This window comes from Dipodomys spectabilis, unplaced genomic scaffold (genome assembly GCF_019054845.1).
Source record: "Dipodomys spectabilis isolate Male_0828 unplaced genomic scaffold, ASM1905484v1 ptg000019l, whole genome shotgun sequence".
NCBI classification, from domain to species: Eukaryota; Metazoa; Chordata; class Mammalia; order Rodentia; family Heteromyidae; genus Dipodomys; species Dipodomys spectabilis.
In genome coordinates this window covers 12197904-12214450 of record NW_024870696.1, presented here as the reverse complement: position 1 = coordinate 12214450, position 16547 = coordinate 12197904, and the positions used below count along the sequence as shown (strand labels likewise).

The following is a 16547-nucleotide window of genomic DNA, read 5'->3' as shown; positions in this document are numbered from 1 at the left end:
CCTAAGTGTTGCTGTGCTTTGTAGTATCAGCACAAGGTGCATTGGCTGGGTTGATTGAGGTGTTAATCTAGGCTGCTTGAGGAAAAGAAATAGCTGAAGAAGAAAGAGGGTGCTATGAAACTAAACTAATAAACCTCAGAGTTTTGGTGCCAGTGACTCAGGTGTCTATAAAGATTTTCATTTAAGCTACTTGCTGGTAGCTCATATTTGTAATCCTAGCTACTCTGGAGACCGTGACCTATAGGATGTTGGGTTGAAGCCAGCCCAGGCAGAAAAGTCTGCTAGACCACACCTCTAATTAATCAGCAAAATGCCAGACTGAAGGGTGGCTCATGTGGTAGAATGCCAGCTGAGGTTAAGAAGCTGAGCAAGAGAATGAGATCCCCAAATTTAAGCCTTGTTCCAGAAACCAAAACAAGAGTTTTCAGTTATAAAAAGAATTAATTGTTTGGAAGGAAGAAAAGAAGAAAAAGACAATACACATATCCAAATATTTGTTTTAATTGTTTTTTTTTTTTTTATTGTGAAAATACCGTACAGAGGGGTTACAATTACATGAGCAAGGTAATGAGTACATTTCTTTTCTTTTTTTTTTTTGGGTCCAGTCGTGGGGCCTGAACTCTGGGCCTGGGCACTGTCCCTCAGCTCTTCAGCTCAAGGCTAGCGCTCTACAACTTGAGCCACAGCACCACTTCTGGCTTTTTTCTTTTTGCTTATGTGGTGCTGAGGAATCGAACCCAGAGCCTCATGCATGCAAGGCAAGCGCTCTACCACTGAGCACCTTCCCAGCCCCATGCGTATATTTCTTATCAAGCATTGTTGCTTCCTCCTTTGTTTCCCCTACCATCCCTGCCCTCCCATCCCCCCCCACACAAGGTGTAGTTTGTTTTTCGACATAACGTCTTATCCAAATATTTTATAGACTCTTATTAGCATATATTTCTTGCACAAGGGAGAAGAGTTTCATTGTGATTTTTCCACATAAACTTACAAAGTACTAAAGTAAAACCCTCATATTAAATTTTTTTTAACAATAGCTTGCTTGATCTGAAACCAATAAAACTATTTAATAGAGCTCAAAATCGTGTCTATACCTATTACTATCATTTTTTTGTGTGTGTTTGTTTTTGTTGATGATTCTAGGGTTTGGGCTTAGGGTTCTGTGTGCTTGCTGGGCAGATACTCTCCCATTTCAGCGATGTCCTCAGCCCTAGGTGCTTAAAATACGGTTATGTTTAACAGATGGCCCATTTGGGATGTGGCTTCTGTAGATGGATACATCTGAAGGATCACATTTTCCTTGAATGCTGCTTTCAGAGGCACTCATCTTAATGCATGTCTCTAGTTTCCCTACTCTGACTATGCAGGCAATTTGGCACTTTGAAAGTTGGTGTCATGTCTTGTGTCTGAATCATTTTTTGAGGCCTGAATGTTAAAATTGACAGATGTGCATGAATTGGTAACTTGGTCTTAGAGTTAGTACTAAAGGTAGAGGATAAAGAGAGACATGATAAATTGACTTGGTTTTTACTTACATATACACACTTCGTGGGGGCAGATTCTTCTCTGAATACAGAGTTCCTTTTATTTTATGATAGCCCTGTTTGTTTTTTATAAGGATGAGTATTTCTTTAGTAAACTGGATCATCTAGCTGTATAAACCGTTTTATTGACATACTGATTGTTGTTCTTAATGTTTAATAAGCAATGCATCTATCTGATGACCATTTTTAGCCTATGCTACCTGTTGAGAAAGAAATAGAGGAAGTTGTGGTTTGGTTTCCTCAGAGGCTTTTCGAATGTTGTTCTTCCCAGTACAGAGATGTGACTAACATGACATATGTATTTGGCCAACAGCATGTGACTGCAATGGCCGATCGCAGGAATGCTACTTTGACCCTGAACTATACCGTTCCACTGGCCATGGAGGCCACTGCACCAACTGCCAGGATAATACGGATGGTGCCAACTGTGAGAGGTGCCGGGAGAACTTCTTCCGCCTTGGGAACAATGAAGCCTGTTCTCCATGCCACTGTAGTCCTGTTGGTAAGTGACAGGAAGGACCCACTCCAACCTGATGAATTCCTGAGGTGGCACCACTAAATATGGAGGCACAGTCATGATTGTAGCATGTAAATGACTCAGAATCTTCCTCTAACCCTAACCTTACTCCCTTTAAACAACTAGAACTTTCAGAGGATTTTCCAATGTGTGTAAAAGTGTGGGGTAGCCTGAGTAATGGTTCTGTAAATAATTAGCAAGAGGGTCCATAGAGACCATTTGAACTTTGACTATAAGAGGATCTTTCTTGTTAATGATTTTGTTTAGTCTAATCTGTTTAGATGTCCGACCTGTTTTTCAGCATATTGCTGTGTGTCTAGAAAAGCACGGCATTTTTAGTCTATTTTACTTTTTAGAGAGTTGGGTTATTTTTTTCTTGTCCAGGCCTGTATATACTTAAATCCTAAGCAGGGACATTAAGGAACTTCTGCTTGCCCCAGAGCGGTAACTTCTCTTGTGTACAGTAAACAGTTTGATACACAGTGATCTGTTTAGTTCATGAGTAGATCCATGTTAGGGTAGGCCTGGAAAGTTAAACCATCATGGCCTAAAAGGGCATAATGTTGGGAGTTTTGATTAAAAGTTTGCTCTTTATTCCCTCTGTAATCCAGAGATTACACACTGGTTGGCAGATGTTGCTTTTGGTTACTGATTGTCTTTCTTACCCATTCATCTCACTTACATGACTGTTCAGATCTATGATTGATGGTGAACTCATTCAATTTTAGGTTCTCTGAGCACACAGTGTGATAGTTACGGCAGATGCAGCTGTAAGCCAGGAGTGATGGGCGACAAGTGTGATCGATGCCAGCCTGGATTCCATTCCCTCACAGAGGCAGGATGCAGGTAAGATGCCATTAAAACCAGAAAGGGACAGAATCTATGTATTAGCTGAGTCTTTGTAGGTCAACAGTACATATACATCTACGTATAGTCAACATATAATACATCTACAGCTTAATAAACATTTTTCCCCATGATAATTATAGCAAGATTCAAGACTAGCTGTAATGATGAGCCACTAAAGCTTTGGTTTGCATAGAGTATGAGTTTTTGATAGAATGAATGTGATGAATGTCCTTGGTTAAAACCAAATCCAGATACAAAAATGACTTCAGGAGCTGGTACCGGTGGCTCACTCCTATAATCCTAAACACTCAGGAGGCTGAGATCTGAGGATCCTGGTTCAAAGCCAGCCCAGGCAGGAAAGTCTGTGAGACTCGTATCTCATAGTTAACCAGAAGAAACTGGAAAAGGAGATTTGGCTCAAGTGGGTTCATTTTATTCTACATGAATTGTATATAAAATCTATTACTGTGTAAAGGGAAAAGTTGACCCTGAGTGGAATTTCTTCCCTCCCTGCTCTTCTCTCATTGCCTTACTCTATTTTTCATCAAATAGACCGTGCTCCTGTGATCCTTCTGGCAGCACAGATGAGTGTAATGCTGAAACGGGAAGATGTGTTTGCAAGGACAATGTGGAAGGCTTCAATTGTGAGAGGTAAACTCATTCATACAAAAACCTCCTGTATTTGTATTTCCACTATTATACTGCTTTAGGGTTTTTTTTTAACAAAGAAAAGAACTGATTTTGTTGGCAGAAAAAATAACTGGTTGTGTCTAATCTTTTTCAGATGCAAACCTGGGTTCTTTAATCTGGAAGCATCGAATCCTCGGGGTTGCACGCCCTGCTTCTGCTTTGGGCATTCTTCTGTCTGTACAAATGCGGTTGGCTTCAGTGCTCACACCATATCCTCTGCTTTTCACACTGGTAATCCAGACCTTATCTCCAACCCCCTAAAACGGAGACTACACTCAAAATATATGCTTATTTTCTTGAATCAGTACCCTTTAAGGGTTTTTTGATGATAGAAATACTTCATGTTATTTAACATAGATTTTTCTTGGTTGTCCCTTTAATAAAAGCATGCATGTGATTTTAGAATTTACTTTAGTGAGCAGTGAGTACAAGTGTTACATGGATACTAATAAGGCCAAAGTAGTTTACAGGATGTAGCATAGGTACTCTTGTAGGATCCTCCTATTCAAAACTTTTATTGATGGCTTTCTAGATACCGGTGCAGCTGGGAAGGTGTCTCAGTGGTAGAGTGCTTGCCTTGCATGCATGAGGCCCTGGGTTCGATTCCTCAGCACCACATAAGCAGAAAAAGCTGGAAGTCTCACTGTGGCTCAAGTGGGAGAGGGCTAGTCTTGAGCTGAGGAGCCGAAGGACAGTGCCTAGGCACAAAGTTCAAGCCCCACAACTGACCAAAAAAAAAAAAAGATACCGGTACAGTCATGTGCATTTTTGTGGGCCCTGTATTCAAGGAGTTTGTGATTTAAAATGCTTGTGTCTCTGTGCTTGCCTGCAGATGAGGATGGGTGGCGTGTGGAACAGAGGGATGGTTCGGAAGCATCTCTTGACTGGTCCTCTGAGAGACGAGATATCGCTGTGATCTCAGATAGCTACTTTCCTAGGTACTTCATTGCCCCCGGTAAGTGAGGCTAGACAGCAGTGTGGCTTGCTGGGTACCACCTCTCTTTAGTCCTAGTCTAACAGTCTTGCCGATCTTGTATCTGATTTCAGCGAAGTTCTTGGGCAACCAGGTCTTGAGTTATGGACAGAACTTTTCCTTCTCCTTCCGAGTGGACCGACGAGACACTCGCCTCTCTGCAGAAGACCTGGTGCTTGAGGGAGCTGGCTTGAGAGTGTCTGTACCCTTGATTGCCCAGGGCAACTCCTATCCAAGCGAGACCACAGTGAAATACACCTTCAGGTAAACTGCCTTCTTTGTAGAATTAGAGCTTGTCACAGTGACATATTGATGTAAGCCCACCACTATGGAGCCTGAGGAAAGAGGGTTTTTAGCTTGAATGCAGCTTCAGCTATATATAGTGCTTTGAGTTGAACACTTGACTCAAACAAATAAAGACTTGGACCTGCATTATGAAAGCGATTTTTATATCTGAGTTATCTGGCCTCAAGATAGATGTTCAAGAAAAAGTTGTCATGATCAATGGGATTTTATAAAAGGGAGCCTTCATTGTTAACATTTTCTTTTCTGATTTGGTTAGATTATTAGAACATTGCATTGTTGATGGCATAAATGACCAAAAAATGATTTCACAGAATCCAGGACTCTTCTTCAGTAATTAAGTTGGACCTTTCTCTCTTTCCAGGCTCCATGAAGCAACAGATTACCCTTGGAGGCCTACACTTTCCCCTTTCGAATTTCAGAAGCTCCTCAACAATTTGACTTCTATCAAGATCCGTGGGACATATAGTGAGAGAAGTAAGTTATGATCTAATAATGATAATATGACTATTATTATTTTTGGTGCTAGTCTTGGGGAACTGAACTCAGGGCCTGGATGCTGTCCTTAAGCTTTTGTGCTCAAGGGTAGTACCTCATCACTTGAACCACACCTCCAATTCTGGCTTTTTGGTGGTTATGTTTCAATTTAAGAGAGCTATATATGCAGATCATGGCAGAAGGATCTATAATGAAAAGATTTACCTCTTCTAACACTGTTAACACTGATTCTGAAGAGTAACTGCTATATTATGTATGAATTACATGTTTTTTTTTACCTGCCTTGGGCATGAGCAAAGTGGCTAGTTATAATGTAAGGAGCATTGTTTTATAATTCATAAGTCAATTGGGTTTTACATGGTGTACAGCTTTTCTAAAAGTTGAATAATTCTGGCTCAAGTTGCTTAACCTCCATTTTCTTTTATTTGCTATGTAATGATCCAGGGCTTTCTGAACCATGTCCTAATTTACGAAAAATTACATATTCATTGAACATTTGCTGTAAGTTTAGATAAACAAAAATTTAAAAATATGCTACTTAAATTGTTTTTAAAATGAGGGTCCTTTACTTCAGCAAGGTGAGACTGTATGTAGGAGTGGAGTCATGAGACATTGGGAGTCCAATGATAGCCTTGGATGAGTTGTTTTTTGAGATGCTAGTGGGACTATCCAGAGGAAAGTGTCTTGTAAGTAGTTAGAAATGTGCACCTGGGCCTTAGGAAGAAGTTTGGACTAGAGAGCTGTATTTTGTTAGAGAGCTGTATTTTGAAGACTTTCAGCCTGTAGGCATTGATTTTTAAGCTTGGAAACATGATAGAAAAAAGGAAGAAGAGAATTGAATCCTGGAAGTTCAGTTCAGTTGTGAGTTCTGAGGTCCAAGCAAGAAAAGGTTGTGTTTGTTTGTTTGTTTGTTTTTGTTGGTCATGGGGCTGAACTCTGGGTCTGGGCGCTGTCCCTCAGCTCTTCAGCTCAAGGCTAGTGCCCTGCCACTTGAGCCATAGCGCCACTTGAGGCCTTTTCTGCTTATGTGGTGCTGAGGAATCAAACCCAGATCCTCATGCATGTGAGGCAAGCACTCTTCCACTGAGCCACCTTCCAAGCCTTGAGTTTGTTTTTGTTTTTGTTTTTTTTCTCTCTCTCTCTCTCTTTTTTTTTTTTTTGCCAGTCTGGGTCTTAAACCTAGGGCCTGGATGCTGTCCCTGAGCCTTTGTGTTTGAGATTAGTGCTCTACCACTTGAGCCACAGCCACTGCCTGGGCTGGCTTTGAACAATTCTCAGCCTTCTAAATAGCTAGGATTACAGGCATGAGCCACTGGCTCAAGATTTTTTTTTTTGGGTCCGGTCATGGGGCCTGAACTCTGGGCCTAGGCGTTGTCCCTCAGCTCTTCAGCTCAAGGCTAGTGCTCTATCACTTGAGCCACAGTGCCACTTCCGGCTTCTTTTTGTTTATGTGGTGCCGAAGAATCAAACCCAGGGCCTCATGCATGCAAGGCAAGTGCTCTACCACTAAGCTACCTTCCCAGCCCTGGCTCAAGATTTTTAAGGAAAAACATTTGTTAACAAGTTTGGGACAACAGCTACCATTGGGTTTTAGATTGGATGGTGAAGGAATCATGGGTGAGGATTTCTGTTTCCTTATTTTATTTTATTTTTTTTTGGTTGGTCGTGGAGTTTGAACTCTGGGCTTGGGCGCTGTTCTGTGCGCTTCAGCTCAAGGCAAGCGCTCTACCGCTTGAGCTATAGTGCCACTTCCGGTTTTCTAGTGGTTTATTGGAGATAAGAGTCTCTCACAGACTTTCCTGCCTGGACTGGCTTTGAACTGCAATCCTCAGATCTCAGCCTCCTGAGTAGCTAGGATTACAGGCGTGAGCCACCAGCGCCCGGCTTGTTTCCTTATTTTTTTAAGAAGAGTTGAAACTGAAGTCAGATTGCAGGGCTCTGAAAACTCATTTGAAGGTAATGAAAGAAAGAATATTCTTCTAAGAAATTGGTTTTTAAGGAAAGGAAGGCAGATGGAATATATAATTTGGGAGTAGGAAAAAATAGTGAAGGAAGAATATTTTGAGAGTAGGACAAAATATTTATAGTATTAGATGCATCTTAACCAGATCATGCATTATGATTTAACTGGGCAAAAAATAATGATAATAGCTGTATTAAAAGTTAAGCTCATATAGTGGAATTCTGTGCCTCTATCAGAAAGAATGACATTGCCTCATTTGTTAGGAAATGGAAAGACTTGGAAAAAATTATTTTAAGTGAAGTAAGCCAGGCCAAAAGAAACCATAGGTCCCATGGTTTCCCATTTGCAATAACTAGTACATGTCTAGGACAAAGCAGAGAAGGTCAAAGACTATGTACATATGACCACATGAGATAATGTTGAGCAAAATGTACCCCAAGACAGGGATGCAAGTGGTTTTTTTTTTTTCTTGCTAGTGTTTTTGGGTTTTTTTTTTTTTTTGAGTCCAGTCGTGGGGTCGTGGGGCCTGAACTCTGGGCCTGGGTGCTGTCCCTCAGCTCTTCAGCTCAAGGCTAGCACTCTACCACTTGAGCCACAGCGCCACTTCCGGCTTTTTTCTTTTTGCTTATGTGGTGCTGAGGAATCAAACCCAGGGCCTCATGCATGCAAGGCAAGTGCTCTACCACTGAGCCACCTTCCCAGCCCCTCTTGCTAGTGTTTTTAATGTACTTACAATGTGTACTATGATTCTTTTGTTTCTTTTGTATGTTCTTCCCCCACAACATAAATTCTATTTTCACTGGGTTTGATGCCGGTGTTCTGCATCTTGTATAAACATTTTTGTAATTTGGGGAGGGGAAGGAATATTGGGGAATGCTTAAATGGGGGTGCAGGCTGACCCATTGTGATGACTAGATGTACAAGACACTATGTTGAAAACGAGCTTTACAATGTCGGTATAGGAGCGGGGGAGGGGGGGGGAGTTGGGGAGGTAGGGAGGGAAGTGATGGTAAGGGGAAAACAAAGGAGGAGGTAATGATGCTTGCTACAAAATGTACTCATTACCCTACTCATGTAAGTGTAACCCCTCTGTACAACATATATATATATATATATATATGTATATATATGTTAAGCTCAAGCCAAACCTTTAGCCTTAGGCTTTCAATTTCTAAGTGAATTTTATAAATAGCAAGTGATCTTTCATAACATGGGAGAAACATGCTTTATATATTAGACTGCAAAAGACTAGAGAATGGAATGGAGTATGAGGATATCACCAAGGCCACTTTCTTTGTAGAATCTTGCTGCTTGTCCTATCAGATGGCATACTACTGGATCAGATGAGTCTTTAGTTTAAGTCCCTATAAGGTTTCTTCTGTTTTTATACCCTAGCAAAAAGAGAGAAGCATGGTGAAATATGACATTATGGCTTTAGAATAATTGTATATTTGTCAGAAATATTCTGGAGTATTAGAACTAACTTACTAGGTTTTGCTGTTGAATAGAGGGCAAAGATGAAAAAGTTCAATGTTTCCTGTCCTTGAATTCTTATCCTTGAATGCTTTCTTATCCTTGAATTCTAGAGTCAGTGTCTGCTTCTCTGGCAGATCTGCTTCTCTGATTGAGCAGATCATTTTCTTCCATATTCTTGCTCATATTTCTTCTTTCTCCAAATGATTTTCCAGTGCTTTTCATTTTTCATATTAGTAATTGGGAAAACTTTAAAATTAAGCTAATTGCTGATTTTCTGTGGAATTTCGGGTCTGGTTCCCCTTTCCAGTTATCAATATCCCATACGTTTTTGGGAAATGGGAGGCACTTGGGTGATTTCTTCTTTCTTCCGATGCAGATACTGGATATTTGGATGATGTCACCCTGGCAAGTGCCCGTCCTGGGCCTGGGGTCCCTGCAACTTGGGTAGAGTCCTGCACCTGTCCTGTGGGCTATGGAGGGCAGTTTTGTGAGACATGCCTCCCAGGTTATAGAAGAGAAACTCCAAGTCTTGGCCCTTATAGTCCCTGTGTGCTTTGTACCTGCAATGGACACAGTGAGACCTGTGACCCTGAGACAGGTAGGAAGGCCAGCTGTGACAGGTGCTGGGCCTGATTTCTCTTTAGTGGTCGGGGGGGGGGGCAGTGTTGTGGGGGGGGAAGAAATGCCCATTGTCACGTTTACTTGTGTACTCGCACAATGCTTCATGCCTTTTCTCTGAATAGGTGTCTGCAACTGCAGAGACAATACGGCTGGCCCCCACTGTGAGAAGTGCAGTGATGGCTTCTACGGAGACTCTACTGCAGGTACCAACTCTGACTGTCAGCCTTGTCCATGCCCTGGAGGCTCAAGTTGTGCTGTTGTTCCCAAGACAAAGGAGGTGGTGTGCACCAACTGTCCAACTGGTACCACTGGTAAGTCCGTCTTTCCATCTGTGTTTACTGCTCCACCTTATAAAAACTCCAGAGGACTGGGAGCCTGGTTCCGTTGGGGAGTGCCTGCCTACCACCCAAGCAGAGTCTGCATTCATCTCCAGTACCAATAATAATGGAAATCATAATAGAAATAGAACTAAAGACTGTAATAGGACCAGAAGGCCTAGGAGAGAGCTTTGGTTTTTGTTTTATTTTGTTTTTGTTTTTATGATGTGATTTTCCTTGTAGGCAAATGTTTTGTAGAAACAACTTCATTGTGGATTCATAAATGCGTATCAGATGGCTAATACTATCTAATATGTACTAAGTATGGCCACGCACTGTCCTAAGCATTTACATGTTCTGCCTTTTTAAATCTCATTACCACGAAGGAAGTTCTGCTATTTTCATGTTTCAGCTAATAAACTGAGGTACAGAGACATTACATTTCATGTTTAAGGCTGTATGGCTAAGGCTTTGGTGAAGCAGGGATTCCAGCCCAGCCAGAATGGGTCCACAGATAATGTACTCTCTCATAATATAAGAAGCCAAACTTGGTTTTTAGTGTTTGGGACTCTGGGACTCGATATAAAGTGGTCATTTTAAAATCCTTTCTGTAAATGGTTTTCAGTATATCAGAGTCCACATTTAGTTAGGGAAAAAATGTTTATAGCTTTGGCTAAACCTCTTCTCATTCTATGTGTTTTGATCCTTTTCAAGAAAAACAAAACTGTATCTCTTGTAGCTACCCAAACAACTCCCCATGCTGAGCAGGTGGAGGCCCCCTGACACTACAGCCTCCCTTTCGGTCTGCTTTGCCTACCCTGTAACAAATGTTCTGACCAAGCTTTGGGGACAGCATTGGACTCTATAATTCTCCTGAAATTTTAGTGTAATTTAGGTCCTGTTGGGTACAGAGATATCCAGAGCCCAACTTGAGCTGACGGTGGAAGGAAAGGAAAGATGAAGAGCAGAGGAAAGAGCTCTGATTTTAGCTCTGCTTTCTTCTTGCCAGGCATGTCAGCTGTGCCAGAGTTGGTTAACTTCTCTGTTTCCTTAGCTCTAAGGAGATGGCAAGGGATGATTTCTACATTCAGTTGTGCAAACCTCTGATTCTGTACTAGTTGACCCAGCTCACAAGTGACAGATAGCGTATGTCTTGTATATGTTGAGAGAATGATCCTGTTCCCTCTCATTTGGAAAACTTAGAGTAGTAAGAGTGGCACTTCATCTTTTCGGAGGGGAAAGGAGTTAGAAGCGTGGCTTGAACTCAAGGCCCGGGCACTTACCCTTAGCTTTTTTCATTCAAGGCTGGTGCTCTACTCCTTGAGTCACACTTCTACTTACAACTTTTTTCTAATTAATTGGAGGTCAGATTTTCACAGACTTTTTTTTTTTACCCTGGCTAGCTTTGAACTGCAATCCTCACATCTCAATCCCCTGAGTAGTTAGGATTACAGATGTGAGTTACTGGCTAACATTTACTCTTTTTAAATAGTATCAGCCAAAACAAATACGTGTGAATATGCCATTCCTGGGACTGGAGAGGCTTAACTCACTTACAAAGTACTTTTTTTTTTTGAGACAGGATCTCATTATGAACCCAGACTAGCCTTGAACTCATGCTCTTCTTTTCTTATTCTCCCAAGTGTTGGGATTACAGTCTTGTACCTCCATGCCCATGTTACAAAGCACTTGTTAAACAAAGCTCTTTGGTTTTTCAGAACATTTGAAGTGAGGTAGGCAAGTCAGTGGCTGTCTTCATGATCAGAAACAGTAGTCACAGTCCCTCCACTGGTGTGACATCATACCAGAGTTGTGGCCCCATCCCTGCCCTCTACCATGGCATGTCACAAGTGACACAGTTAGACCAGACTACATTCTAATCACTGATCATCTACAGCCAGAAATGTCAAAGACCTTCCTTTCAATAACGTCAGATGGATTGTCTTACCCTCAGGCAAGAGATGTGAACTCTGTGACGATGGCTACTTTGGAGACCCGCTGGGCAGCAATGGCCCCGTGAGGCTGTGCCGCTTGTGCCAGTGTAATGACAACATCGATCCCAATGCGGTTGGGAATTGCAATCGCCTGACAGGAGAATGTCTGAAATGCATCTATAACACGGCTGGCTTCTACTGTGACCGCTGCAAAGAAGGGTTTTTTGGAAATCCCCTGGCTCCCAATCCAGCAGACAAATGCAAAGGTAACGAACCAGCAGCTTGCCACACTGCCACCAGTATACTTTTAGATGACAATTATTGCATGTCACGGTCGTTTGGTGTAATGTAGCACACTCTCCAATAAACATTTGAACCACTTGCATAATTTAAAACTTTTTCTACCTATCACACTAAAAAGTAAAGAACAAAAAGGGAAAATTAATTTTCATGTGTTTTATTTTTTATTTTTATATTTTGTCAGTCATAGGACTTGAACTCAGGGCCTGAACACTGTTCCTGAGCTCTTTTGCTCAAGGCTACCACTCTACCATTTTGAGCCCCAGCTCCAGTTCTGGTTTTCCAGTGATACTGGAGATGAGTCATGAATTCTCAGTATTTTAGCATTTTCCTGTACTACTTTGTATCTTGTGCTGTCTCTGTCTTCCTCCCCTAGCCTGCAGTTGCAATCCATATGGGACAATGAGACAGCAGAGCAACTGTAACTCGGTGACCGGGCAGTGTGAGTGTCTGCCTCATGTGTCTGGCCGGGACTGCGGCGCTTGTGATCCCGGCTTCTACAACCTGCACAGCGGGCAGGGCTGTGAGAGGTAAGACACCAGTTGGGTGAAAGTCATCTTTGTGTGTCATTTATAGGTTGTGTTTAACAGTTGGCCTGATTGTGTTCAGGAATGATTTTACTGCCTCATGCAGGAATGACTCCCTTTAGGGAGAGTACTAGAGAATTATAAGTAATAACTAGTGAATTGCAATAGGACAAAGGAATGGAGCACAGAGGCGGCCACAGCTGTCTGAATCATTTGGACTACATCTTCAAACTACAAATTACAAGATTCTTTCTGAGAGGAGATTCTCCAGGGTTGCAGCCTGGGAACTCCTGTCAATGCCAGTCAGATGATCCTGGTTAGTGCCCATAGGTACCAGTTGGAGACCACTGGTAGTGATTAGGCATGAAAAGAGACCCTAACAAGCACTTAGTAGTTCTTTGAACTCTAGGGACTTAATAATCCTTAAGGCTCTGTCCCAGTAACCCTTAACATGGTTTTGAATACAGATTGCATCAGTATAGTGCTGACACACAGCACAAAGCTTTGCTCCAATACTGTTTTGTCTTACTGAGAAATGTCCTCTGATCCTTTTCAGGTGTGACTGCCATGCTTTGGGTTCCACCAACGGGCAGTGTGACATCCGCACAGGCCAGTGTGAGTGCCAGCCTGGCATCACTGGTCAGCACTGTGAGCGCTGTGAGGTCAACCACTTTGGGTTTGGACCCGAAGGCTGCAAACGTAAGATGTGTTGGTAGACCTTGGTAGACATGTTGGTAGATAACTAGAAGTCACTTCCTGATTCTAGTCTGCACGTAATGTGCAGGAAGGACTTTGACTGTCTGGCCCCCAGGCTAATAAACAGGGCCCATACAAGACCACAGTGGGTGCTTTATTCCCTGAATATTGTTCTTTTTCTAAAACTCTGGAAATTGAGGGAAGGCTTCTCTGTTTCTTTGCCACTATCTTGTTCCTATATCCTTTATTGTGTGTGTTTTTTTGTGTGTGTGCTCATACTGGGGCTTGAACTCAGAGCCCTACACTTTTGTTTAGCAGTCTCAGTCAAGGCTAATACTTTACCATTTGAGCCACAGCTCCACTTCTGTTTTTTGTATTGATTGGAGATAGGAGTCTCATGGACTTTACATAGGCTGGCTTTGAACCTCAGTCCTTAGATCTCAGGCTCCTGGGTAGCTGGAATTACAGGCATGAGCCACCCGTACTTGACCTTCCAGGGTATTATTTTGTTTTTTCCCTCCCTTTTTAAAGTTTCAAATCTCCCTGTGATTCTTGAGCTTGCCCGTTCTGTGAGGTGAAAGTTTATCGATCACGTTGGGTGCAGACAGTGCCCAGTGAAGGATTCTGCCACAGTGTGTTTATTGACTCATGGGCTGCAGTTGTTTCCCACTCTTGGGGCCTTTTGGAGCCGGTTGCATATAAGCATCTGCTTCTCTTTGGCGTAAACACTTGCTTGGAATTGGGCCTCAGAACAGTTTTGTTTTTTGCTTTCTGAATTCCTTCGTTTCTCTTGTGGAATGTAGCCTAAGTCATTTGACTCAGTTCAGAGAACAAAGTGAGTAAACAAGCTATAAAATAATGCAAGGGAAGCATTAGCACTTCCGCTTCTCATCCATAGACAAATATTAGGCAACAGAGAGGTGGCAGGACAGACGGTCAGTTTAATGATTCTTATAATTTTGTTGCGATAAACTCTCACTGTGTAGCCCAGGCTGGCTGCAAACCTGTGGCCCTCCTGTGCGCTGATATTACAAGCGTGCCCACCTGGCATTTTTTTTTTTTTTGGTCAGTTGTGGGGCTTGAACTCTGGGCTTGGGTGCTGTCCCTGAGCTCTTCAGCTCAAGGCGAGAGCTCTACCACTTGAGCCACAGTGCCACTTCTGGTTTTCTAGTAGTTTGTTGGAGATTAAGAGTCTCACGGACTTTCCTGCCTGGGCTGGCTTTGAACCACCAGCCTCAGATCTCAGCCTCCTGAGTAGCTAGGATTACAGGCGTGAGCCTGTCATGCCCAGCCACATCTGGCATTTCTATAACTACAGCAGTATGAAGTTTGCCCCCAAAGGATTCACATTTTACTTTACAGCTTATTTTCACTTTAAATAGGCCTTTAAGAACATTTTCTTAGAATAACAGTACAGGCAGGCAGCTTATTGTTAATATTCTGAGGTAAGGAAAAACACCAAACTGGTGCTTCCTTCCTTTGTTTACATACTGTTGCTCTCGTCTGCAGCTTGTGACTGTCATCCCGAGGGCTCCCTTTCGCTCCAGTGTAAAGACGATGGTCGCTGTGAGTGCAGAGAAGGCTTTGTGGGAAATCGCTGTGACCAGTGCGAAGAGAACTATTTCTACAATCGGTCTTGGCCTGGCTGCCAGGAATGTCCAGCTTGTTACCGGCTAGTAAAGGATAAGGTAACTATCAGTGGTTCATTCATTCATTCAGCTACCACTTGAAAAGAAACTTACTATACACCAAGCTCCAGCGAAGAAGTGGGCACCAAGTTCAGCATGACCATGCTTTTCAAAGACTTAGGTAACAGGTGGGAAGCACGTAACAAAAAGTAAGTAAACAAAGGAAATCTTGAGATGCATGGCAGAAAGAATTTAAAGAGAATAACTGTGGGGGCTTAATCTATAGAAGGCCTCTTCTGGAAGCTCCTATATAGAGATCTTAAGGATAAGGGGGAGAGAACCAGGTGAGAATAATGGTAAATGTTTCCTGCAGAAGGAATGTAGTGTGCAGAGACCTGGAAGCTGGAAAGTGGGTGGAGCTGCTCCATGAAGGGAGTATGGTAGGGAGAGGTTATAGCTCCATGCAGACCATCATGAAGAGTGGAAATCTACTAAAACCCAATGCGAATGGACTGAAGAAGCTCTTAGAAAGTGGGGAATCCAGTTTGCATTTTAAGAGGTATACTCTGCTAACTGAAGAATGCTGGTTAGGAGCGGGGCATCACCAAGGGGAAGCCCCAGCTGGATTGGATAATGCATACAGTTAGGGAAAGAGGAAGTTCAAGGATGGGCCTTGGGTTTTTTTCAATTAAGGTAGCTAAAGATGCTGTTTACTGGGATGCCACAGAGAGAACAGCTTTTAGATCTGTTTGGTATACATGCGAAAGAGCTGCATGGAAAAAAATCAAGATCTTCTAATAGTCAAGGGAATGTTCTGAATTGAATTGTCAGCACAGTGTAAAAGTAAAGCCTCAAAGCCTCCTCTTCTTCCTCCTTTTCCTTTCCTCCTCCTCTTCCTCCTTCTTTCTTCCCATATTTCCATTAAAAACAAACAAAAAATACCTCTTCTTTTGAAGCCAAAGAAGCAAAGTCTGACTATGCAAGTTGTCTGTTACAAGTATCTGGAGTTTTAAAGAGTTGTCTCTTTCCCTTCTCTTCCTCTTTGGTGTCTAGGTTGCTGACCACCGAGTGAAACTCCAGGAACTCGAGAGTCTCATAGCAAACCTGGGAACTGGGGATGAGATGGTGACTGATAAAGCCTTTGAGGACAGACTAAAGGAAGCAGAAAGAGAGGTCATGGACCTCCTTCGAGAGGCTCAGGATGTCAAAGGTACACGGGATCAGACTGTGGGTAACCTTTTTGTGGGTTCTTATTCACAGTTGATTGATTGGCTATTAGAAGATTCCTCAGTTTTAAAATTATTTGCAAGATACGAATTACTTTATCTTTAAGCAATATTTCAGACCCGACCTATGCACTTACTGTTTGAAGATATAAGAAGCAGAAGGTAGTTTGGGTTTCATCATAGGACAGACCTTGTGATTTTTAAATTTAAAGTATTTTACAAGCCTCTTCTTGGTGTCTTAAAGTATAAGTTAAACAAACTAAAGGCATTTATGATTTAGAATGTTCATTCCCTAGGCTGGGAAGGTGGCTCAGTGGTAGAGCGCTTGCCTTGCATGCCTGAGACCCTGGGTTCCATTCCTCAGCACCATATAAGCAAAAAGAAAAAAGCTGGAAGTGGTGCTGTGGCTCAAGTGGTAGAGCGCTAGCCTTGAGCTGAAGAGCTGAGGGACAGCGCTCAGGCCCAGGGTTCAGGCCCCACGACCG

General features: G+C 42.4%; 1 protein-coding gene across 1 annotated transcript in view; it reads left to right on the top strand.

Annotated features, from left to right (window-relative positions):
- The window catches only part of Lamc1 (laminin subunit gamma 1), a 117214-nt gene that overhangs the window by 81666 nt on the left and 19001 nt on the right, over positions 1 to 16547 (top strand). The window contains exons 5-18 of the mRNA XM_042674320.1: positions 1858 to 2046; positions 2790 to 2907; positions 3463 to 3561; positions 3695 to 3831; positions 4433 to 4555; positions 4648 to 4837; positions 5241 to 5353; positions 9190 to 9411; positions 9557 to 9745; positions 11706 to 11951; positions 12362 to 12515; positions 13069 to 13211; positions 14718 to 14896; positions 15890 to 16046. Of these exons, the coding sequence (XP_042530254.1) occupies positions 1858 to 2046; positions 2790 to 2907; positions 3463 to 3561; positions 3695 to 3831; positions 4433 to 4555; positions 4648 to 4837; positions 5241 to 5353; positions 9190 to 9411; positions 9557 to 9745; positions 11706 to 11951; positions 12362 to 12515; positions 13069 to 13211; positions 14718 to 14896; positions 15890 to 16046 (2259 nt within the window). The remainder of the gene's footprint in view (positions 1 to 1857; positions 2047 to 2789; positions 2908 to 3462; positions 3562 to 3694; positions 3832 to 4432; positions 4556 to 4647; positions 4838 to 5240; positions 5354 to 9189; positions 9412 to 9556; positions 9746 to 11705; positions 11952 to 12361; positions 12516 to 13068; positions 13212 to 14717; positions 14897 to 15889; positions 16047 to 16547) is intronic.